At 40.6% G+C, this 24,859-nt stretch overlaps 1 protein-coding gene across 1 annotated transcript; it reads left to right on the top strand.

The window, feature by feature from the left end:
* Positions 1 to 2,874: 2,874 nt before the first annotated feature.
* On the top strand, positions 2,875 to 24,677 carry LOC118940234 (zinc finger protein 345-like). Its single transcript, XM_036948719.1, has 6 exons — positions 2,875 to 3,378; positions 3,822 to 3,919; positions 4,077 to 4,224; positions 10,734 to 11,516; positions 23,298 to 24,019; positions 24,103 to 24,677. The coding sequence occupies exons 1-6, from the start codon at positions 3,162 to 3,164 to the stop codon at positions 24,451 to 24,453; spliced, it is 2,319 nt and encodes a 772-aa protein (XP_036804614.1). The 5' UTR covers positions 2,875 to 3,161; the 3' UTR covers positions 24,454 to 24,677.
* Positions 24,678 to 24,859: the final 182 nt, after the last annotated feature.

Here is a 24,859-nt window from a genome sequence, read left to right as displayed (position 1 = left end):
ATTGTGTAACTTTTTTTCTTACCTCTTATTTTTCTTAACTACATTGTTGGTTAAGGGCTTGTCAGTAAGAATGTCATGGTAATGTCTACACCTCAGGCCTGAGCTACCCCTCGGTACTGAGCTACTTTTTAAAACTTTTTATTTTGGGAATATTTTCTCAACCCTTATTTTTCTTATCTACATTGTTGGTTAAGGGCTTGTCAGTAAGCATTTCACGTTAAGATCTACACCTGTTGTATTCAGCGCATGTGACAAATAATATTTGATTGTAACTAAATATGAAGTATGTCAGTTTCAATGTTACGGTCTTTGATACAATTATATTTCTGAAACTCAGGCTGTGTGTGTTTATCTGCGTCATTCCTTGATCATTCCTTGTGGTCCTGTAGCTCAGTTGGTGGAGTATAGTGCTTGTTAAACCAGGGTAGTGGGTTTGATTCCTGGGACCACCCATATGTACAGTGTTTGCACACATGACTGCAAATCCCTTTGGATAAAAGTGTCTGCTACATTGCAGATGTATCCACTGATTATACCAAACATCTGGAACACCTTCCTAATATGGAGTTGGACCCTCCCCTTTTCCCCTCTAAACCGCCTCAATTCGTTGGGGCATGGACTCTACAAGGTGTCGAAAGCATTCCACAGGGATGCTGGCCCATGTTGACTCCAATGCTTCCCACAATTGTGTCAAGTTGGCTGGGTGTCCTTTGGGTGCAGTGGGGTCTCCTCAGAGGAGGAAGGGGAGAACCATCGTCCTCAGTTATTTTCAGAAAAATGAAAATGGTAAAATATTTAAAAGTGGTCCTTTTTAGATAAAACTATACTAAATATAATCACGTCACCAAATAATTTATTAAAACATACTATTTTGCATCCTCCATCCTCCTCTGGGTACATTGACTTCAATACAAAACCTTGGAGGCTCATGGTTCTCAAGCCCTTCCATAGACTTACACAGTAATTATGACAACTTCCGGAGGACGTCCTCCAACCTATCAGAGCTCTTGCAGCATGAACTGACATGATGTCCAACCAATGAAAGGATCAGATAATGTATCTAGTACTGAAAGCATAAGCTACAGCTAGCTAGCACTGCAGTGCATAACATGTGGTGAGTAGTTGACTAAAAGAGAGAAAAATACAATAGTTGAACAGTTTTGAACAAATTATTTTATTCCAAAATGAAGGAGAAGCGAGAGAGAGATATTTCGTCATTTATTTCCACTTTCATTTTCACTTACTTAGCTAGCAAATGCAGCTATCTAGTTTAGCCTACTCAAACACTTGGCTCAAACAAAGGGATGCTATGTTAGCTAGCTGGCTATGACTATCCAACACAACACTAGAACTCTTCCAAGTCAAGGCTAGCCTTTGGTTTTACTAATTTATTGCCACTGGGACCCGCCAAGGTAAGTGCTAAACTGCTTACTGACTGTACACTGTAACGTTACTGCATGATTGTAGCAGGTTTACTCACGAGTTAGTTATTTTAGCTCTGTTGACTATGATGTTATTTTAGCTAATATGTTGACAACAATGTAAGCTGTGTGTAGCAGTTATGAAATGGTTTGGCTTGGAAAGGTTTTTTCCCCTGGTGACATACAGCTGATGTGTTGTGCATTGAAGTACAGAAACAAAGGGAGAAGGTGATAAGAGGAGAGCACATAGATGCAAGAAGGAATACAACGTGTCTGTAATGAAAGTGAACTGTGTTTATGCATGATCAGGGGTGTATTCATTCCGCCGATTCTGTTGACAAACGTTTAAATGGAACAAAACGGGGATAAACATACCTGAATTTGTCCAGTGATATCTCTATTTCAGCTAGATGCAGGCGAGAGTGTGCAAGGCAGTATTGAATGTGTCACTGTCTGTCTATGTGTCACTGTCTGTCATCGCAAAATGTTCTCTCGACCTGTGTGAACCTACATTCTAAACTTTCATTCATAGGCTAGGTTGCTACCTCATGATGGGTACAGGGACAATTAGAGTATCATGTAGTAACCTAAACCTATTGCTGTTACATTGAACAGGGTGAGTGAAATATGAATGACAGTCGTCCAATATGCTGTAATAGAATTAAGGCCATGCTCATGAAAAAACAAATCGTCCTGCCTCATCTTAAACGGCACTGACCTCCACTGTTACGGTGGTGGACCACTCTTGGTACACATGGGAAACTGTTGAGCTGAAAAACCCAGCAGCGTTGCAGTTCTTGACACAAACCGGTGCGCCTGGCACCTACTACCATACCCCGTGCAAAGTAACTTAAATATTTTGTCTTCCCCATTAACTCTCCAAATGGCACACATGCACAATCCATGTCTCATGTCTCAAGGCTTAAAAATCCTTGTTTAACCTGTCTCCCCCCTTCATCTACACGGATTGAAGTGGATTTAACTAGTGACATCAGTAAAGGATCATAGCTTTAGCCTGGATTCACCTAGTCTTTCTAAGTCATGGAAGGAGCAGCTGTTCTTAATGTTTTGTCTACCCAGTGTAAAGCACTACAGATAATCAAGTGCTATTTGCATGTGATGCATTTGTTCTGTTGTTTACAGGATGATTTGTATCTTATAGAGCGTGGCTTTAAGGGAAGAGTGTGGTCACATCTAGACAAAAACGATTGTGAATAATTAACAGAGTAAATGTGTATAAACACACTTCCTATTCATAGAAGTATTTATTCATCATCTACATATTCATATTACGCTTTTACGTCTGTGTACAGGAAAGTAGTAGTTGTATGACGAAAGAGAAAATATATCAGCTTATTGTTAAATAATTATGACGTTCTTTCCAATACAAAAAGTGTAGTAACTATTGTTTCCAAACTGCGTTACCCACTCCAGCCAGCAGATGGCGACGAGCGTCTTTCAGGTGATGCTTCTTTCGTGACGTATAATGGACTGGACGGACGCTTCTTCAGGAACAACAAGGCGCCAACTCTTTCAACCACGTCGGTAGCTTGCTAGCCAACATAAAACTGAAAGATTGACGTTTTAGACCATGCTAATGTACATTATCTAATCTCAGTGTTTTAAACGATTTTCGGTTAACGTATCAACTGGTTCAATTTGCAAACGTGTTAAAGATTGATACTGAGCCTAGCACTAGGCTAGACGCTAATGCTAGCTAGCTAGCTAACATCCCTGACCATGAGCTCACTAAACTACTCCTCCCTTACTAATGAAGAGGGGGTCTGCTGTATGGAGAAAGAATCTTTCAGAATGAAAAAGGAGGAAGATGAGGCTGTTATAGTGAAAGAAGAGAAAGAACCGTTTAGAGAGGAAGATGATGCTTTCTCAATAAAGATGAAGGAGGAAGACGTTTTGGGAGTGAAAGAGGAAGAGACAGAATATCAGATTAACACCAGTGAGTACTGTCTTCAACAGGGTCACAAACTATGCCGTTGTTGAACTAATGTGTGGTTTTAAAGTGGCATTCTACTGAAGTTCTACACTTGAATATGTTGTTCAGTACTATATAAATTGTTAAAGGGTCAATCTGCCATTGGTTCATATATTTTAGGGACTTTTCAATTAGATGTATTGAATTCTCCATGTGGCCTATATTGAAGTTCCCCTCATCTAGTATAACAGGCTTTTAAAATTCTATATTGGTGCATATTTTCTACTTAAAATAACAAAGGCCACCCATTTTGTGGAACGACCCTTTTACATTTGCATCACAAACAATATTTTAGGAAATCATGATGAAAGTGGCCATTTTAGACATATGCATGCCTCTTGTAAGACTCTATGATTGCAATAGATGGTCATAAGTTTACCATCTGTTTGATGTTCTCATTCACACAGGAGAGACACATGACTATCGTGGATCCTCTGGGAAGCCTCAACAACATCCTGATGCTGACGAGGAAGAGAAGAGTCTCTCCAGATCAGAACACCAGATGGTACAGCTTGGTCTGGTCTAGCATACAGCTTGGTCTGGTCTAGCATACAGCTTTCTCTATTGGGGTCTGGGCTGGGTTTCTGTAGAGCACTTCATGACAACAGTGACATCAGCATCCATAATGATGTGCGTCTGTGTCCCCTCTTTATGGTTACCAGGACAACGCTAGCCCTTCCACCCTCTCGGAGTCCCCGTGTCATGCCTCTCCTGTTAGCACCTTGCTGCTGGTGGACTGCAGGAAAACAATGGGGCTGAGTGGAACTGTGGGAGGAGGAGAAGAGAGGAAAGGATCAGATTTGACTCAAAGTAAGTGCTGTAGTTTAGTTTGAACAAATAAATAGATATATTCATTGGTATCTGTTACCACGACAACCAGCAGAGTTCTGTTCGTTGTCAGGAAGATAGACTGGTGGATATGGATGTTATGAATATCATAACACTGAAAAAGGATTCTGCCAATGAAAAGAGAGAAACCAATAGACCATATAAAACCTTGATGAAAGTTAGCTTTAGAGAGGAACCAATAGACCATATAAAACCTTGATGAAAGTCAGCTTTGGAGAGAAAGTTTCAAGATGATCCATTGTAAGGTGCTTGTTTTACAAAAACGTTTTCTCAAAACATTATGGATGTTACATTGCCTGTCCCAGTCAACCCCCCTATCTTTACTAGACTGTAGAACAGGCAAACTAAACTCAAGACACTGTTAATTAATTAACTAATACTGGAGGAAAGCTGTGATCAGGCTGCCTACTGCTTCAAACTGTAACCAGTGCCTGCAACCTGGTTCAGGTTATCAATCAACCTACCAGGGTAGTTACAAACAGTACAGAAATTGAATCAACATATTTTCATCATATCTTTACTATTGCTGCAGAAATGTGTTTTAAAGCAGTATCCAAATTCATCGGCTGTTGTGATCACAATATAGTAGTCATATCTAGGACAACCAAAGTTCCAAAAGGCTGGGCCTAATGTTCTATATAAGAGGTCATACAATTGTTTGTGGTGATTCCTATGTTGTTGATGTTATTAGGTTGTTTATTTTCACAGTAATTAACTCACGGACACTAGAGAAGCTTTAACCAAGTTTAATTATTCCCAAAGGTTCTGTACATCTGTAATTCAGACAACCCAACATTTGTTCCATCCAGATATATATCCCACTTAAGACACTCCTCCTTCTCTCCAATCCTTACATCTTATGGTTCCACAGGAAGAGAGTTTAGAGGGTAACAGGATACCAGACCTTTATCTCCCTGATGAGAATCTGTCCTGACCTCAACCTCTCCTTCATCTAATCCACAGATGTTCGTCTGCCTCCCCTGTTTCACACTTTGCTCTCCTCTCGTCCACCCAACACATTCCAAAGCCACCTGTCTTTCTTCAGAGAACCATTAACTTCTGACATAACAGCCAGTCTCTTTCACTTCCTATCACTTCTTTAATGTCTCCATGTTCAAAGTTTGGCCGATTCCAACAATGAAAACAATATTTGTTGGTCCGTGGTGTGTAATGACGAGCAACCAGACACGTTTATGAAATTGCTTATCCCAGTTACTAATAAGCAAGCACCCATTAAGAAAATGACTAAAAACTGTTAAATCCACGTGGATTGATGAGGAATTTAAAAATGGTATGATGAAGAGGGAGGCAAAAGAGATGGCATATAGGTCTGGCTGAATAACTGATTGGCAAACCTATTGCAAATTGAGAAATCATGTGACTAAACTGAATAAAAAGAAGAAACTACACTATGAAACAAAGATAAATGACATGAAGAATGATTGTAAAAAGCTTTGGAACACCTTCAATTGAATTTTGGGTCAAAAAATCAACAATGGCATGGTGTCTGACAACGTGGATGGAAAATGATTGAGGATAATAGCGGCCGATATTGCCAGTTCTATTCGCATTATCTTCAATTCAAGCCCACTAGAAAGTGTGTTCCCTAGTGAGACAGCATAGGATAACACAGCATTATCGGCATAATTCATCGTTCAGCTTTGTCTCCTAAAACATGATAGTTTTCTCAAACTCAGAACCATAAACCAATCCTCCAGGCATATATCAAATCCATCCTATCTTGACAAGATCACAGAGACACACTGACTGGCACACAGACATTGTGGAGCCAAGAGATACACGCTTGACCTCTCCCCTCTCTCCGGCCCAAACAACTTAGTCTTGACATAGAACAGATACTGCAACCCCGCCACAGTATTATACAAAAATAACATTCTGATGAGAAGTAACTTACAAACATATGATGAATATAAAACATCTTACCTATGTTACCAACCAATTCTGATTATTCCCCAACACCTGTCTAACAGAACACAGTGTTCTTTAATGGAAGCCTGTACAACAAAATCAAGGTAGAATCAGGAATTCCCCAGGGCAGCTGTTTGGCACCTTCTTTTTTCAATCTTTACCAACAACATGCTAGTGACATTTAAGTAAAGCCAGTGTGTCTATGTATGCGGATGACTCAACACTGTACACGTCAGCTACTACAGCGACTGAAATGACTGCAACATTTAACGTAGAGCTGCAGTTAGTTTGAGAATGGGTGGCAAGGAATAAGTTAGTCCTAAATATTTCTGATCACCTTAAGTTACATGGCCTACTACGCTAATTCTGTAGCGGTGGGGGGTAAATATGAAGATTTTGTTGGTGCTCCAGGCAGGTATTAACCCTAGTTATTAAAGTTAGTTATTACCTATTATAACATTGTTATTATTATTATTAAATATTATTAAATCCGAAAGGATGAGAGTAGAATAGATAGAGTAATGCTTCCAGACATATTCTAAACATGGTGGAGACTTAGAGGACTGTAGCATCTAATGATGAAGCATTATGGAGTCTTAAAGGAGGACTGTAGCATCTAATGATGAACCATTATGGAGTCTTAAAGGAGGACTGTAGCATCATGAGGTAGTCACCGGGAATTCATTTCAATTAACATGTGTGCCTTTTTTAGAAGTTGAGTTGTGGAATTTCTTTCCTTATAACCTGTTTGGGATAGGGGGCAGTATTTTCACGTCTGGATGAAAAGCGTTCCCAAAGTAAACTACCTGCTACCTGCCCAGAAGCTAGGATATGCATATAATTGGTAGGTTTGGATAGAAAACACTCTAAAGTTTCTAAAACTGTTAAAATAATGTCTGTGAGTATATCATAACTTATTTGGCAGGTGAAACCCAGAGGACAAACCATCCAGGAGGAATTTTTTGTTGTTGAGGTGACTCTGTTTTCAAATGGTTTTGTGTCGCACTTGGTTGCAGTTCCTATTGCTTCCACTAGATGTCAACAGTCTTTAGAAATTGGTTGATGTTTTTCTTTAGAGAAAGTTCGGCTATTCAGAACGAGGGTCCAGCCTAGTGCTCTCTAATGTTTTGATGCGCGCTCCAGGTCACGCGCTTCTCATTGTTTTTATCCGGTATTGAACACAGTTTATCCCATCTTAAATTTTCTCGATTATTTACGTTTTAAAATACCTAAAGTTGGATTAGGAAAGTTGTTTCAAATATTTGGACAGCATTTACAGGTATCGTATTAGATATTTTGTAGTCATGCTGGGCGAGTTGAAACCAGTGTTTTTTTTTTAATCAAACGCGCCAAATAAATGGACATTTTGGAGATATAACGACGGAATTAATCGAACAAAAGGACCATTTGTGATGTTTATGGGACATATTGGAGTGCCAAAAGAAGAAGCTCTTCAAAGGTAAGGCACGAATTATATCGTTATTTCTGAGGTTTGTGTCGTGCCTGGCGGGTTGAAATATGATTGTCATGTGTTTGTTTGATGGGGTGCTGTCCTCAGATAATCGCATGGTTCGCTTTTGCCGTAAAGCCTTTTTGAAATCTGACACGGTGGCTAGATTAACAAGAAGTTAAGCTTTGCACTTGTGAATGCATGAAAGTTAAATATTTCTAATAAATAAAAAAATACTTTGCACTCAGCAATTTCACAGGATGTTGTCAACGTTCCGCTAGCAGGTTTTATTGTGTTTTAACCTTTTGGAACTACTCCTCCCGGATCCGGGAGAATTGTCATCAACTACACTAATTAGCATAACGCAACGGACAAAAAATCTTACTAGAAAATATTCATTTTCATGAAATCACAAGTGAAATATAGTGAAACACAGCTTAGCCTTTTGTTAATCACCCTGTCATCTCAGATTTTGAAATTATGCTTTACAGCCAAAGCAAGACAAGCATTTGTGTAAGTTTATCGATAGCCTAGCATAGCATTATGTCAAGCTAGCAGCAGGGAGCTTGGTCACGAAAATCAGAAAAGCAATCAAATTTAATTGTTTACCTTTGATGAGCTTCAGATGTTTTCACCCACGAGACTCCCAGTTAGACAGCAAATGTTAATTTTGTTCCATAAAGATGATTTTTTATAGCCAAAATACCTCCGTTTATTCTTCACGTTTTGTTGAGAAATTCACCGGAAGTTGCGGTCGCGACAACGAAACTATGTCTAGTGACTGTAGACACATTAGGGAAGCCATAGAAAAAGGAATATGGTTGATATCCCTTTCAATGGTCAATAGGGAATTATAGGAACGCAGAGGTTTCAAAATAAGAGTCACTTCCTGATTGGATTTTTCTCAGGCTTTCGCCTGCAATGTCAGTTCTGTTATATTCACAGACAATATTTTTACAGTTTTGGTAACTTTAGAGTGTTTTCTATCCTAAGCTGTCAATTATATGCATATTCTAGCACCTGGTCCTGAGAAATAGCCGTTTACTTTGGGAACGTTATTTTTCCATAAATTAAAATAGTGCCCCCTAGCTTCAAGAGTTAATGTGCCATAACAGGTTTTAATGTGTTTGAGCCAATCAGTTGTGTTGCGACAAGGTAGGGGGGTATACAGAAGATAGCCCTATTGGGTTAAAGACGAAGTCCATATTATGTCAAGAACAGCTCAAATAAGCAAAGAGAAGCAACAGTCCATCATTACTTTAAAGACCACCACAAGAATGGAAGACCCAGAGTTACTTCTGATGCATAAGTTCATCAGAGTTACCAGCCTTAGAAATTGCAGCCCAAATAAATGCTTCACAAAGTTCAAGCAACATACACATCTCAACATCATCGGTTCAGAGGAGACTGCGTGAATCAGGCCTTCATGGACAAATTGCTGCAAGGAAACCACTACTAAAGCCCACCAATAAGAAGACTTGCTTGGGCCAAGAAACACGAGCAATGGACATTAGACCGGTGGATATCTGTCCTTGGGTTTGATGAGTCCAAATTTGAGATTTTTGGTTCCGAGCGTCATGTCTTTGTGAGACGAGGAGTAGATGAACAGATTATCTCCGCATGTGTGGTTCCCACCGTGAAGCATGGAGGAGGAGATGTGATGGTGTGTGGGTGCTTTGCTATTGACAATGTCAGTGATTTATTTATTCAAGTCACACTTAACCAGCATGACTACCACAGCATTCTGCAGCGATATGCCATCCCATCTGGTTTGGGCTTAGTCCCACTGTCATTTGTTTTTCAACAGGACAATGACCCAACACACCTCCAGGCTGTGTAAGAGCTATTTGACCAAGAAGGAGTGCTGCATCAGATGACCTGGCCTCGACCTCACCCAAATCGAGATGATTTGGGATTAGTTGGATCGCAGAGTGAAGGAAAAGCAGCCTACAAGTTCTCAGCATATATGGGAACTCCTACAAGACTGTTGGAAAAGGATTCCAGTTGAAGCTGGTTGAGAGAAAGCAAGGGTGGCAACTTTTGAAGAATAAAATATATATTTTGATTTAACACTTGTGGTTACTACATGATTCCATGTGTTTTTTAATAATTTTGATGTCTTTATTATTCTACAATGTAGAAAATAGTAAAAATAAAGAAAAACCCTTGAATGAGTAGGTGAGTCCAAACTTTTGTCTGGTACTGTACTTTAAATTCCCTGACAACAGCTCCAGTGGACATTCCTGCAGTCAGCATGCCAATTGCCCGCTCCCTCAGAGATCTGTGGCATTGTTGTGTGACCAAACTGCACATTTTCGAGTAGCCTTTTATTACCCCCAGCACAGGGTGCACCTGTGTAACAATCACGCTGTTCAATCAGCTTCTTGATATGCCACACCTGTTAGGTGGATGGATTATCTTGGCAAAGAATAAATGTTGACTAACAGGGATGTAAAAAATTCTGCAATCTTTTTTTTCAGCTCATGAAACATCCAACACTTTACATGTTGCGTTTATATTTTTGTTTATTGTTGTTACTATCAGTTTTAGGAACATTTACCCAAATACTTCACCTTATTTTTTACTTTACCCAAAATATGACCTCAGCGATAATCAAAATGTTGAAAATCTGTGAATGTCTAAATAAGAAATTGGTCCAATTAAACAGCAATGTGTCGAACCCTTTCAACAACGGGGAGATGTTACTGATGTGCTTTGTATCTGCGACGTAAAAACAAGTTTTGGACTTCCACACAAAATTACTTTAGTTATTTTATGTTTAAGGAAGTGTGTAGGTCACATTATGTATCATACAGCTATGAAAGTTATATATTTATAACCACCTGTTCATTGGAATCCAGTGACGTTTGTGTCTTCAGTGTCCTAGAACTGTCTAGGTATTTGTGTTCTGACTTGTAAAACAGGATGAATAAAATAAGTAATGTAAACATAGCAGTAATTACCAGGAAGCTCTACAAAACTGGCCTCAGGTTATTGAGAGATCTGATTTAGGATTTACCCTCGGAGCAAGGTTGTTTTATCATGTGGTTTCATTCGGGTCTCTATTTAAAAATAACACTATCTTTGGCAGGAGAAAGACCAGACTCAGAGGAACTAGAGCCAGGGATGACCAAACCAGCAAGACGACACCAGTGCTCCCAGTGTGGACAGCGTTTCAACCAAAAAGCAACCCTGAAACAACACGAGAGAATACACACAGGAGAGAAGCCTTACCACTGCTCCCAGTGTGGAAAGAGTTTTTACAATTTAGGGAACCTGAAACAACATGAGAGAATACACACAGGGGAGAAGCCTTACCACTGCTCCCAATGTGGAAGGTGTTTCAACCAATCGGGGGCGCTGAAACAACATGAGAGAATACACACAGGAGAGAAGCCTTACCACTGCTCCCAATGTGGAAGGTGTTTCAACCACTCGGGGGCGCTGAAACAGCATGAGAGAATACACACAGGAGAGAAGCCTTACCACTGCTCCCAGTGTGGAAAGTGTTTCAACCAGTCAGGGAAGCTGAAACAGCATGAGAGAATACACACAGGAGAGAAGCCTTACCACTGCTCCCAGTGTGGAAAGAGTTTTTATGATTTAGGGAACCTGAAACAACATGAGAGAATACACAAAGGAGAGAAGCCTTACCACTGCTCCCAGTGTGGAAAGTGTTTCAGCCATTCAGGGAAGCTGGAACAGCATGAGAGAATACACACTGGAGAGAAGCCTTACCACTGCTCCCATTGTGGAAAGTGTTTCAACCGGAAAGCATGCCTGAACCAACACGAGAGAATACACACAGGAGAGAAGCCTTACCACTGCTCCCATTGTGGAAAGCGTTTCAACCAGAGAGGAAACCTGAAAAAACATGAGAATACACACAGGAGAGAAGCCTTACCACTGCTCCCAGGGTGCAAACCATTTGCCCATTTAGGAAGCCTGAAAGAACACATTAGACTGCACACAAAGGAGAAGGCTTAGAAAAGCTCAGACTGTGGGAAAACATATTACTCATAAGTCACTTAAACATCATTAGAGAATTCACACAGGAGAGAGAAATGACTTCTCTTAGCGTGTATGTTGATATTTCACATCACATTGACTTAAAATTCATCAGAGAACATACACAGTGCTCCCGTTGTCTTATATTGTTGACTGACAATGTGTTTACCTGTCTTTACCATATGAAATTAAATGGTACAGGGGATACTCAAACATATATTTGTTTGTTTCTATTAGAAAACATGAAGTGAATATGGAGTCTGTCAGTTTGAATATAAAGGAGATCAGGTTCCTTGTTTTAAATTGTCCTTTTTTAAAACTCTGTGTGTTTATCTGGGTGTGTCATTCCTCCAGCACTACAGATAATCAAGTGATATTTGGATGTGATGCATTAGTTCCATTGTTGACATTTGCATTGTTGGCCCACTGATGATTTAATGAAATGAAAATGTTCAGACTCTGTAATGGAAAATGTTAATTGTTTGTGTGTCCACATAACTGAGTATGTGACTAACCTTGTGAAACTGTCCTATTATAAGCTCCTGTTCTTGGGAGTATCATTCTGTGTTGCAAACCAATTTGCACCTGTGTCCTTGTATGAATAAAGTCCCGCCCAGGAACAGGAAACTATAAAGATATGTGCTCATCACCCAATGCTTCAGGAATTCAGACTGTCTACACTGCGCTGTGTAACTCTGTTATTCTCTCTGAGCTCAGAAATAAAGAATCTTGGTTTGACTTGGACTCCAGCAGATCCTTATTTTATAATATCCACCACAACTCTCCCACAGATTGCTGTTTATCATTGTCTCAATGAAGAGTTCCTCTTTCGACTTTCCTGCGGGCATTTACAACGCTCCCACTGGTTGAATAAACATTGTTACCCGATTGATGAGATTATTATGGATGAGAGCAATTATTTTATTTGTCAAATTGCAACCAGAATAAGACCCTCAAAATGCATTGGAATGGAGCATCAAGCTCATTACATGTAGTTTCACTACCCTGTGAAGTTCATAACTTATTTCATCTGTAGCCTAATAAACTACATGGTTTTCCAAGTTTTAGAGGGAGGACCACACAACATATCATCACGTGACTCCAAGTTAACTAAGACATGATGGTTATTATATAAATATTTGTACATAAAGAAGTTTCCATCGCCATTTCTCACTAAAACGTTTTTACTGACACAACCCACCATGTCAAACGAACTAACATATCGTCTGTCACCATTTATAAAAATGTTCAGGCATAACCTGTTTCCATCAGCCCAGTCATTACTTTTGAAATGGTTGGATCAATATCCACCTTCATGATGTGGATGAAGCCTGATTTGGAATGTCTGAGTAGTTCTATATGATGTCATAATTCACCCCTCTGATAATCAAGTGATATTTGGAATGTCTGAGTAGTTCTATATGATGTCATAATACACCCCTTTGATAGTGATACATTTGTTACTTACAGAGCACCACTGCCCCTGACCAGCTGAATGCAGGTGGGCTCTCCTGTCAACATGGGGCTCCTGCTGCAGGTAGCCTAGCGGTTAACAGTGTTGGGCCAGTAACTGAAAGATCCCTTGTTTGAATCCCAGAGAGGACTAGGTGGAAAATCTGTCAATGTGCCCTTGAGGGCTGCAACAGGAGCCTCATGTTGACAGGAGAGCCCACCTGCACTCAGCTGGCCAGGTGTCTTAACAGGAACAAGCTTTGGCACACCTGTATTTTTTCCCATTCTTCTCTGCAGATCCTCTCAACCTCTGTCAGGTTGGATGGGGAGCGTCGCTGCACAGCTATTTTCAGGTCTCTCCAGAGATGTTCGATCGGGTTCAAGTCCAGGCTCTGGCTGGGCCACACAAGGACATTCAGAGACTTGTCCCGAAGCCACTTCTGCGTTGTCCTTTGTCTGTGTGCTTAGGGTTGTTGTCCTGTTGGAAGGTGAACCTTTGCCCCAGTCTGAGGTCCTGCGTGCTCTGGAGCAGGTTTTCATCAATTATCTCTCTGTACTTTATTTATATTTTATTTATTTATTATTGAACCTTTATTTAACTTGGCAAGTCAGTTAAGAACAAATTCTTATTTACAACGGCGGCCAACCAAAAGGCAAAAGGCCTCCTATGGTGGCTGGGATTCAAAACAAGGATACATCCCTTACCAAGGTCCTTCTTCAGTGGCTTCTTCCTTGCTGAGCGGCCTTTCAGGTTATGTTGATATAGGACTCATTTTACTATGGATATAGATATTTTTGTACCTGTTTCCTCCAGCATCTTCACAAGGTCTTTTGCTGTTGTTCTGGGACTGGTTTGCACTTTTCGCACCAACGTATGTTGATCTCTAGGAGACAGAACAAGTCTCCTTCCTGAGCGGTATGACGGCTGTGTGGTCCCATGGTGTTTATACTTGCATATACTATAGTTTGTCAACAAGACGTTTGTGGAGTGGTTTAAAACCGAGTTTTAATGACTCCAACCTAAGCGTATGTAAACATCCCTTGTATAGCCTCCACTCTGTACTGGTACCCCCTGTATATAGCCTCCACATTGACTCGGTACTGGTACCTCCTGTATATAGCCTCCACATTGACTCTGTACTGGTACCCCCTGTATATAGTCTCCACATTGACTCTGTACTGGTACCTCCTGTATATAGCCTCCACATTGACTCTGTACTGGTACCTCCTGTATATAGCCTCCACATTGACTCTGTACTGGTACCCCCTGTATATAGTCTCCACATTGACTCTGTACTGGTACCTCCTGTATATTGACTCTGTACTGGTACCTCCTGTATATTGCCTCTGTACTGGTACCTCCGGTATATAGTCGCCACATTGACTCTGTACTGGTACCCCCTTTATATAGTCTCCACATTGACTCTGTACTGGTACCTCCTGTATATTGACTCTGTACTGGTACCTCCTGTATATTGACTCTGTACTGGTACCTCCTGTATATAGTCTCCACATTGACTCGGTACTGGTACCTCCTCTATATATATCCTCTGATTGAGAACCAATCTAGGCAACCATAGACTTACCTAGACACCTAACATGAACACAACCCCATAAATCTAATAAACCCCTAGACAAGACGAAACACATAAAACCCTAACAAAGGGCCCACCTGGACTGAGGGGTGCCTCATTACTAAGGAAGCTCAGGACCGAGGGGTACCTCAGGCCTGAGCTACCCCTCGGTACTGAGCTACTTTTTAAAACTTTTTATTTTGGGAATATTTTCTCAACCCTTATTTTTCTTATCTACGTTGTTGGTTAAGGGCTTGTCAGTAAGCATTTCACGTTAAGATCTACACCTGTTGTATTCAGCGCATGTGACAAATAATATTTGATTGTAACTAAATATGCAGTTTCAATGTTACGGTCTTTGATACAATTATATTTTTGAAACTCAGGCTGTGTGTGTTTATCTGCGTCATTCCTTGATCATTCCTTGTGGTCCTGTAGCTCAGTTGGTGGAGTATAGTGCTTGTTAAACCAGGGTAGTGGGTTTGATTCCTGGGACCATCCATATGTTAATTGTTTGCAAACATGACTGCAAATCCCTTTAGATAAAAGTGTCTGCTAAATGGCAGATATATCCACTGATTATACCAAACATTTCGAACACCTTCCTAATATGAAGTTGGACCCTCCTCTTTCTCCCTCAGATAAGCCTCAATTCGTCGGGGCATGGACTCTACAAGGTGTCGAAAGCTTTCCACAGGGATGCTGGCCCATGTTGACTCCAATGCTTCCCACACAAGTTGGCTGGATGTCCTTTGGGTGCAGGGGAGGCTCCTCAGAGGAGGAAGGGGACGCTCCTGAGAGGAGGAAGGGGAGCTTCCTCAGAGGAGAAAGGGAAGGCTCCTCAGAGGAGGAAGTGGAGGCTCCTGAGAGGAGGAAGGGGAGGACCCTCCTCAGTGATTTTCATAAAAATAAAAATGATAAAACATGTAAAAAAGTTTAATCCTTTTTAGATATCTTTCCAATACAAAAGTGTAGTGTAGTGTATTGTTTCCAAACTGCGTTACCCACTCCAGACAGCAGACGGCGATGAGCGTCTTTCAGGTGATGATTCTTCCGTGACGTATAATGGACTGGACGGACGCTTCTTCAGGAACAACAACGCGGCTACTCTTTCAACCACCTCGGTAGCTTGCTAGCCAACATAAAAGTGAAAGATTGACGATTTAGACCATCTTAATAATCATTATCTAATCTCAGTGTTTTAAACACAGTTCTGTTGACGTATTAACTGGTTAACTGTAACCTAATTTGCAAACTTGTTAAAGATTGATGCTGAGCCTAGCACTAGGCTATTCGCTAATGCTAACGAGCTAGCGAACATCCCTGACCATGAGTTCATTAAAGTACTCATCCCCTGCTATAGAAGAGGAGGTCTGCTGTTTGCAGAAAGAAGCTCTGGCAATGAACATTGAAGAAGAGGTTACAGTGAAAGAAGAGAAAGAACCTTTTAGAATGAAAAAGGAGGAAGAGGAGACTGTTATAGTGAAGGAAGAGGATGCTGTTATAGTGGAAAAACATTTCCGAATGAAAAAGGAGGAAGAGGAGACTGTTATAGTGAAAGAAGAAGATGCTGTTATAGTGAAAGAACCTTTTAGAATGAAAAAGGAGGAAGAGGAGACTGTTATAGTGAAGGAAGAAGATGAACCTTTTAGAGAGGAAGAGGATGCTGTCTCAATAAAGGTGAAGGAGGAAGACGTTTTGGGAGTGAAAGAGGAGGAGACAGAATATCCGATTACCATCAGTGAGTACTGTCTTAAAAACAGGAGCACTAACTATGCAGTTGTTGAACTAATGTGTGGTTTTTAAGGGGCATTCTACTGAAGTTCTACACTTGAATATGTTGTTCAGTACTATATCAATTGTTAAAGGGTCAATCTGCCATTGGTTCATATATTTTAGGGACTTTTCAATTAGATGTATTGCATTCTCCATGTTGTCTATATTAAAGTTCCCCTCATCTAGTATAACAGGCTTTTAAAATTCAATATTGAAGCATATGTTCTACTTAAAATATCAAAGGGAGTTTACTACTCATTTTGATGTTCTCGTTCACACAGGAGAGAGACATGACTATGGTGGATCCTCTGGGGAGCCTCAACAACATCCTGATGCTGACGAGGCAGAGAAGAGTCTCTCCAGATCAGAACACCAGATGGTACAGCTTGGTCTGGTCTAGCATACAGCTTGGTTTGGTCTAGCATACAGCTTGATCTGGTCTAGCATACAGCTTGGTCTGGTCTAGCATACAGCTTGCTCTATCTGGGTCTGGGCTGGGTTTCTGTAAAGCACATAATGACATGTGTCTGTGTCCCCTCTTTATGGTTACTAGGACAATGCTAGCCCTTCCTCCCTCCCGGAGTCCCCGCGTCGTGCCTCTCCCGGTAGCACCTTACTGCTGGGTATGAAGAGGTTGTCTGTGCTGCTGGTGGACTGCAGGAAAAAAATGGGGCTGAGTGGAACTGTGAGAGGAGGAGAAGAGAAGAAAGGATCAGATTTGACTCATCAAAGTAAGTGCTGTAGTTTAGTTTGAACAAATACAATAGATCTGCCCACCGGTATCTGTTACCAGGATAACCAGCAGAGTTCTGTTAGTTGACAGGAAGATAGAGTGGATGTTATGAATATCATAACACTGAAAAAGGATTCTGCCAATGAAAAGAGAGGAAACAATAGACCATATAAAACCTTGATGAAAGGTAGCTTTGGAGAGAAAGTTTCAAGATGATCCAATGTAAGGTGCTTGTTTTACAAAAACTTTTCCTTAAAACATTATGGATGTTACATTGCCTGTCGCAGTCAACACCCCTATCTTTAAAAGACTGTAGAACAGGCAAACTAAACTCAAGACTTTGGTCATTAATTAACTAATACTGGAGGAAAACTGTGATCAGGCTGCCCACTCAAACGAAAGCTTCAAACTGTAACCAGTGCCGGCAACCTTGTTCAGGTTATCATTCAACCTACCAAGTCACTGGTGTCTGACAATGTGGATGGAAAATTGAGGATAATAGCGGCCGATATTGCCATTCCTATTTGCCTTGTCTTTAATTTAAGTCTACTAGAAAGTGTGTACCCTCAGGCCTGGAGGGAAGCTAAAGTCATTCCACTACCCAAGAATAGTAAAGCTCCCTTTACTGGCTTAAATAGCCGACCAATCAGCCTGTTACCGACCCTAAAAAATGGTGTTTGACCAGATACAATGCTATTTTACATTAAACAAATATAGACTTTTAGCTTATAGGGAAGTTCATTCAACAAGCACAGCACTTACAAATGAGCGAAATTGATGATAAAAATGGCTTTACACCCCCTGCTATATTGTGGATAAAGAGTTTTTCTTTGAAAATGTAACCTTTATTTAACTAGGCAAGTCAGTTAAGAACAAATTATTTTTTTCAATGATGGCCTAGGACTGCCTTGTTCAGGGGCAGAACGACAGAGTTTTACCTTGTCAACTCGGGGATTCGATCCAGCAATCTTTCGGTTACTGGCCTACCGCTCTAACCACTAGGCTACCTGCCGCCCCAGAGCTACCTGTCTAACGGAACACAAAGAGTGTTCTTTAATGGAAGCCTGTACAACAAAATCAAGTTTGAATCAGGAATTCCCCAGGGCAGCTGTTTGGCACTCACTTTTTTCAATCTTTACCAACAACATGCCAATGACATTTGAGTAAAGCCAGTGAGTCTATGTATGCGGATGACTCAACACTGTACCCGTCAGCTACTACAGCGACTGAAATGACTGCAACACTTAACATAGAGCTGCAGTTAGTTTCAGAATGGGTGGCAAGGAATACATATTTCTGATTACCTTAAGTTACATGGCCTACTACGCTAATTCTGTAGCGGTATTGTTAGAGGGGGGTAAATATGAAGATTTTGTTGGGGCGCCAGGCAGGTATTAACCCTAGTTATTAAAGTTAGTTATTACCTATTATAACATTATTATTATTATTATTATTAAATATTATTAAAACCGAAAGGATGAGAGTAGAATAGATAGAGTAGCGCTTCCAGACACATTCTAAACATTATGGAGTCTGAAAGGAGGACTGTAGCAGCTAATGATGAAACATTATGGAGTCTTAAAGGAGGACTGTAGCATCTAATGATGAAACATTATGGAGTCTTAAAGGAGGACTGTAGCATCTAATGATGAAACATTATGGAGTCTTAAAGGAGGACTGTAGCATCTAATGATGAAACATTATGGGGTCTTAAAGGAGGACTGTAACATCTAATGATGAAACATTATGGAGTCTTAAAGGAGGACTGTAACACCTAATGATGAAACATTATGGAGTCTTAAAGGAGGACTGTAGCATCTAATGATGAAACATTATGGAGTATTAAAGGAGGACTGTAGCATCTAATGATGAAACATTATGGAGTCTTAAAGGAGGACTGTAGCATCTAATGATGAAACATTATGGAGTCTTAAAGGAGGACTGTAGCATCATGAGGTAGTCACCGGGAATGAATTTCAATTAATTGCCTTTTTAGAAGTTAAGTTGTGGAATTTCTTTCCCTATAACCTGTTTGGGATAGGGGGCAGTATTTTCACGTCCGGATGAAAAGCGTTCCCAAAGTAAACTACCTGCTACTCAGGCCCAGAAGCTAGGATATGCATATAATTGGTAGGTTTGGATAGAAAACACTCTAAAGTTTCTAAAACTGTAAAAATAATGTCTGTGAGTTTAACATAACTTATTTGGCAGGTGAAACCCCGTGGACAAACCATCCAGGAGGAACTTTTTGTTGTTGAGGTGACTCTGTTTTCAAATGGTTTTGTGTGGCACTTGGTTGCAGTTCCTATTGCTTCCACTAGATGTCAACAGTCTTTAGAAATTGGTTGATGTTTTTCTTTAGAGAAATGAAGAAGTTCGGCTATTCAGAACGAGGGTCCAGCCTAGTGCTCTCTAATGTTTTGATGCGCACTCCAGGTCACGCGCTTCACGTTGTTTTTATCCGGTATTGAACACAGTTTATCCCATCTTAAATTTTCTCGATTATTTATGTTTTAAAATACCTAAAGTTAGATTAGGAAAGTTGTTTGAAATGTTTGGACAGCGTTTACAGGTAACTTATTAGATATTTTGTAGTCATGCTGGGTGAGTTGGAACCAGTGTTTTTTTTAATCAAATGCAACAAATAAATGGACATTTTGGAAATATAACAACGGAATTAATCGAACAAAAGGACCATTTGTGATGTTTATGGGACATATTGGAGTGCCAACAGAAGAAGCTCTTCAAAGGTAAGGCACGAATTATATCATTATTTCTGAGGTTTGTGTCGCGCCTGGCGGGTTGAAATATGATTGTTGTGTGTTTGTTTGATGGGGTGCTGTCCTCAGATAATCGCATGGTTTGCTTTTGCCGCAAAGCCTTTCTGAAATCTGACACGGTGGCTAGATTAACAAGAAGTTAAGCTTTGCACTTGTGAATGTATGAAAGTTAAAGTTCAAATAAATAAATATTTTGCACTCTGCAATTTCACCGGATGTTGTCAACGTTCCACTAGCAGGTTTTAATGTGTTTTAACCTTTTGGAACTACTCCTCCCGTTTCCGGGAGAATTGTCATCAACTACACTAATTAGCATAACGCAACAGACAAACATTCTTACTAGAAAATATTCATATTCATGAAATCACAAGTGAAATATAGTGAAACACAGCTTAGCCTTTTGTTAATCACCCTGTCATCTCAGATTTTGAAATTATGCTTTACAGCCAAAGCAAGACAAGCATTTGTGTAAGTTTATCGATAGCCTAGCATAGCATTATGTCCAGCTAGCAGCAGGGAGCTTGGTCACGAAAATCAGAAAAGCAATCCAATTAAATCGTTTACCTTTGAGCTTCGGATGTTTTCACTCGCGAGACTCCCAGTTAGACAGCAAATGTTAATTTTGTTCCATAAAGATTATTTTTTATAGCCAAAATACCTCCGTTTATTCTTCACGTTTTGTTGAGAAATCCACCGGAAGTTGTGATCACGACAACGCCGAAAAAAAACTCCAAATTAGATCCATAATATCGACAGAAACATGGCAAATGTTTTTTATAATCAATCCTCAAGGTGTTTTTCAAATATCTATTCGATAATATATCAATGGCCGCCTTTGTCTATTACGCACAAATCACTCTGAGAGCCACCACCTGACCACTGACGCAATGTTGTCGTTCACGCTCATTTTTCAAAATAAAAGCCTGAAACTATGTCTAGTGACTGAAGACACATTAGGGAAGCCATATAAAAAGGAATCTGGTTGATATCCCTTTCAATGGTAAATAGGGATGCATAGGAATGCAGAGGCTTCAAAATAAGAGTCACTTCCTGATTGGATTTTTCTCAGGCTTTCGCCTGCAATATCAGTTCTGTTATATTCACAGACAATATTGAGTGTTTTCTATCCTAAGCTGTCAATTATATGCATATTCTAGCACCTGGTCCTGAGAAATAGCCCGTTTACTTTGGGAACGTTATTTTTCCATAAATTAAAATAGTGCCCCCTAGTTTCAAGAGTTAATGTGCCATAACAGGTTTTAATGTGTTTGAGCCAATCAGTTGTGTTGTGACAAGGTATGGGGGTATACAGAAGATAGCCCTATTGGGTAAAAGGTGAAGTCCATATTATGTCAAGAACAGCTCAAATAAGCAAAGAGAAGCAACAGTCCATCATTACTTTAAGGACCACCACAAGAATGGAAGACCCAGAGTTACTTCTGATGCATAAGTTCATTAGAGTTACCAGACTTAGAAATTGCAACCCAAATAAATGCTTCACAAAGTTCAAGCAAGAGACACATCTCAACATCATCGGTTCAGAGGAGACTGCGTGAATCAGGCCTTCATGGTCGAATTGCTGCAAGGAAACCACTACTAAAGGACACCAATAAGAAGAAGAGACTTGCTTGGGCCAAGAAACACGAGCAATGGACATTAGACCGGTGGATATCTGTCCTTGGGTCTGATGAGTCCAAATTTGAGATTTTTGGATCCGAGCGTCATGTCTTTGTGAGACGAGGAGTAGATGAACAGTTTATCTCCGCATGTGTGGTTCCCACCGTGAAGCATGGAGGAGGAGATGTGATGGTGTGCGGGTGCTTTGCTATTGACAATGTCAGTGATTTATTTATTCGTCACACTTAACCAGCATGGCTTCCACAGCATTCTACAGCTATATGCCATCCCATCTGGTTTGGGCTTAGTCCCACTGTCATTTGTTTTTCAACAGGACAATGACCCAACACACTTCCAGGTTGTGTAAGAGCTATTTGATTAAGTAGAAGAGTGATGGAGTGCTGCATCAGATGACCTGGCCTACACAATCCCCCGACCTCAACCAAATCAAGATGGTTTGGGATGAGTTGGATCGCAGAGGTGAAGGGAAAGCGGCCTACAAGTTCTCAACATATGTGGGAATGCCTACAAGACTGTTGGAAAAGGATTCCAGGTGAAGCTGGTTGAGAGAAAGCAAGGGTGGCAACTTTTGAAGAATAAAATATATATTTTGATTTAACACTTGTGGTTACTACATGATTCCATGTGTTTTTTAATCATTTTGATGTCTTTATTATTCTACAATGTAGAAAATAGTAAAAATAAAGAAAAACCCTTGAATGAGTAGGTAAGTCCAACCTTTTGACTGGTACTGTACATTACATTTCCTAACAGCTCCAGTGGACATTCCTGCAATCAACATGCCAATTGCCCGCTCCCTCAGAGACCTGTGGCATTGTTGTGTGAACAAACTGCACATTTTCGAGTAGCCTTTTATTATCCCCAGCACAAGGTGCACCTGTGTAATAAGCAAGCTGTTCAATCAGCTTCTTGATATGCCACACCTGTCAGGTGGATGGATTATCTTGGCAAAGAATAAATGTTGACTAACAGTGATGCTCATGAAACATCCAACACTTTACATGTTGCGTTTATATTTTTGTTTTTTGTTGTTACTATCAGTTTTAGGAACATTTACCCAAAATATGACATCAGCGATAATCAAAATGTTGAAAATCTGTGAATGTATAAATAAGAAATTGGTCGAGCAATGTGTCGAACCCTTTCAACAACGGGGAGATGTTACTGATGTTCTTTGTATCTTCGACGTAAAAACAAGTTTTGGACTTCCACACAAAATGACTTCTTTAGTTATTTTATGTTTAAGGAAGTGTGTAGGTCACATTCTGTATCATACAGCTATGCATGTTATATATTTAGAACCACCTGTTCAATTGGAATCCAGCGACGTCTGTGTCTTCGGTGTTCTAGAACTGTCCAGGTTTTTGTGTTCTGACTTTTAAAACAGGATGAATAAAATAAGTAATGTAAACATATCAGTAATTACCAGGAAGCTCTACATTTGTTTTAAAATCACACTAAGATTTTTAAAACTGGCCTCGGGTTATTGAGAGATCTGATTTAGGATTTACCCTCGTAGCAAGGTTGTTTTATCATGTGGTTTCATTCGGGTCTCTATTTAAAAATAACACTGTCTTTGGCAGGAGAAAGGCCAGACTCGGAGGAACCAGAGCCAGGGACGTCCAAACTAGCAAGACGACACCACTGCTCCCACTGTGGAAAGAGTTGTAACCGGTTATGGGACCTGAAACAACATGAGAAAATGCACACAGGGGAGAAGCCTTACCTCTGCTCCCAGTGTGGAAAGAGTTTTCACCAGGAAGCACACCTGAAAGCTCATGAGAGAATACACACAGGAGAGAAGCCTTACCACTGCTCCCAATGTGGAAAGTGTTTCAACCAGTCGGGGGAGCTGAAACAACATGAGAGAATACACACAGGAGAGAAGCCTTACCACTGCTCCCAATGTGGAAAGTGTTTCAACCAGAGAGTAAACCTGAAACATGAGAGAATACACACAGGAGAGAAGCCTTACCACTGCTCCCAGTGTGGAAAGAGTTTCAACCGGAAAGCAAACCTGAAAGCTCATGAGAGAATACACACAGGAGAGAAGCCTTACCACTGCTCCCAATGTGGAAAGTGTTTCAACCAGTCGGGGGAGCTGAAACTACATGAGAGAATACACACAGGAGAGAAGCCTTACCACTGCTCCCATTGTGGAAAGTGTTTCGTCCATTTGGAGGTGCTGAAACAGCATGAGAGAATACACACAGGGGAGAAGCCTTACCACTGCTACCAGTGTGGAAAGGGTTTCAACCAGAGAGGACACCTGAAACTACATGAGAGAATACACACAGGAGAGAAGCCTTACCACTGCTCCCAGTGTGGAAAGAGTTTCAGCCGGAAAGCATTCCTGAACCAACACGAGAGAATACACACAGGGGAGAAGCCTTACCACTGCTCCCAGTGTGAAAGCGTTTCAACCATTCAGGGAAGCTGAATCGGCATGAGAGAATACACACAGGAGAGAAGCCTTACCACTGCTCCCAATGTGGAAAGTGTTTCAACCAGTCGGGGGAGCTGAAACAACACGAGAGAATACACACGGGAGAGAAGCCTTACCACTGCTCCCAGTGTGGAAAGCGTTTCAACCATTCAGGAAAGCTGAAACGGCATGAGAGAATACACACAGGAGAGAAGCCTTACCACTGCTCCCAATGTGGAAAGTTTTTCAGCCAGATAGGATACCTGAAACAACATGAGAGAATACACACAGGGGAAAAGCCTTACCACTGCTCCCATTGTGGAAAGTGTTTCAACAATTCAGGGACACTGAAACGACATGAGAGAATACACACAGGGCAGAAGCCTTACCACTCCTCCCAGGGTGCAAAGCTTTTGCCCATTTAGGAAGCCTGAAAGAACACATTAGACTGCACACAGAGGAGAAGGCTTAGAAAAGCTCAGACTGTGGGAAAACATAGTACTCATAACAGTCATTTAAACGTCATTAGAGAATCCACACCGGAGAGAGAAATTACTTCTCTTAGCGTGTATATTGATATTTCACATCACATTGGCTTAAAATTCATCAGAGAACATACACAGTGCTCCCATTGTCTTATATTGTTGACTGACAATGTGTTTACCTGTCTTTACCATATGAAATTAAATGGTACAGGGTATACTCAAACATATATTTGACCTACAAAACCAAGGAGATGATTGTGGACTTCAGGAAACAGCAGGGGGAACACCCCCCTATCCACATCGATGGAACAGTAGTGGAGAGGGTAGTAAGTTTTATGTTCCTCGG

This window comes from Oncorhynchus mykiss, chromosome 17, assembly GCF_013265735.2.
Source record: "Oncorhynchus mykiss isolate Arlee chromosome 17, USDA_OmykA_1.1, whole genome shotgun sequence".
Classification (NCBI taxonomy): Eukaryota; Metazoa; Chordata; class Actinopteri; order Salmoniformes; family Salmonidae; genus Oncorhynchus; species Oncorhynchus mykiss.
This window is presented reverse-complemented; position numbering and strand designations above follow the sequence as displayed.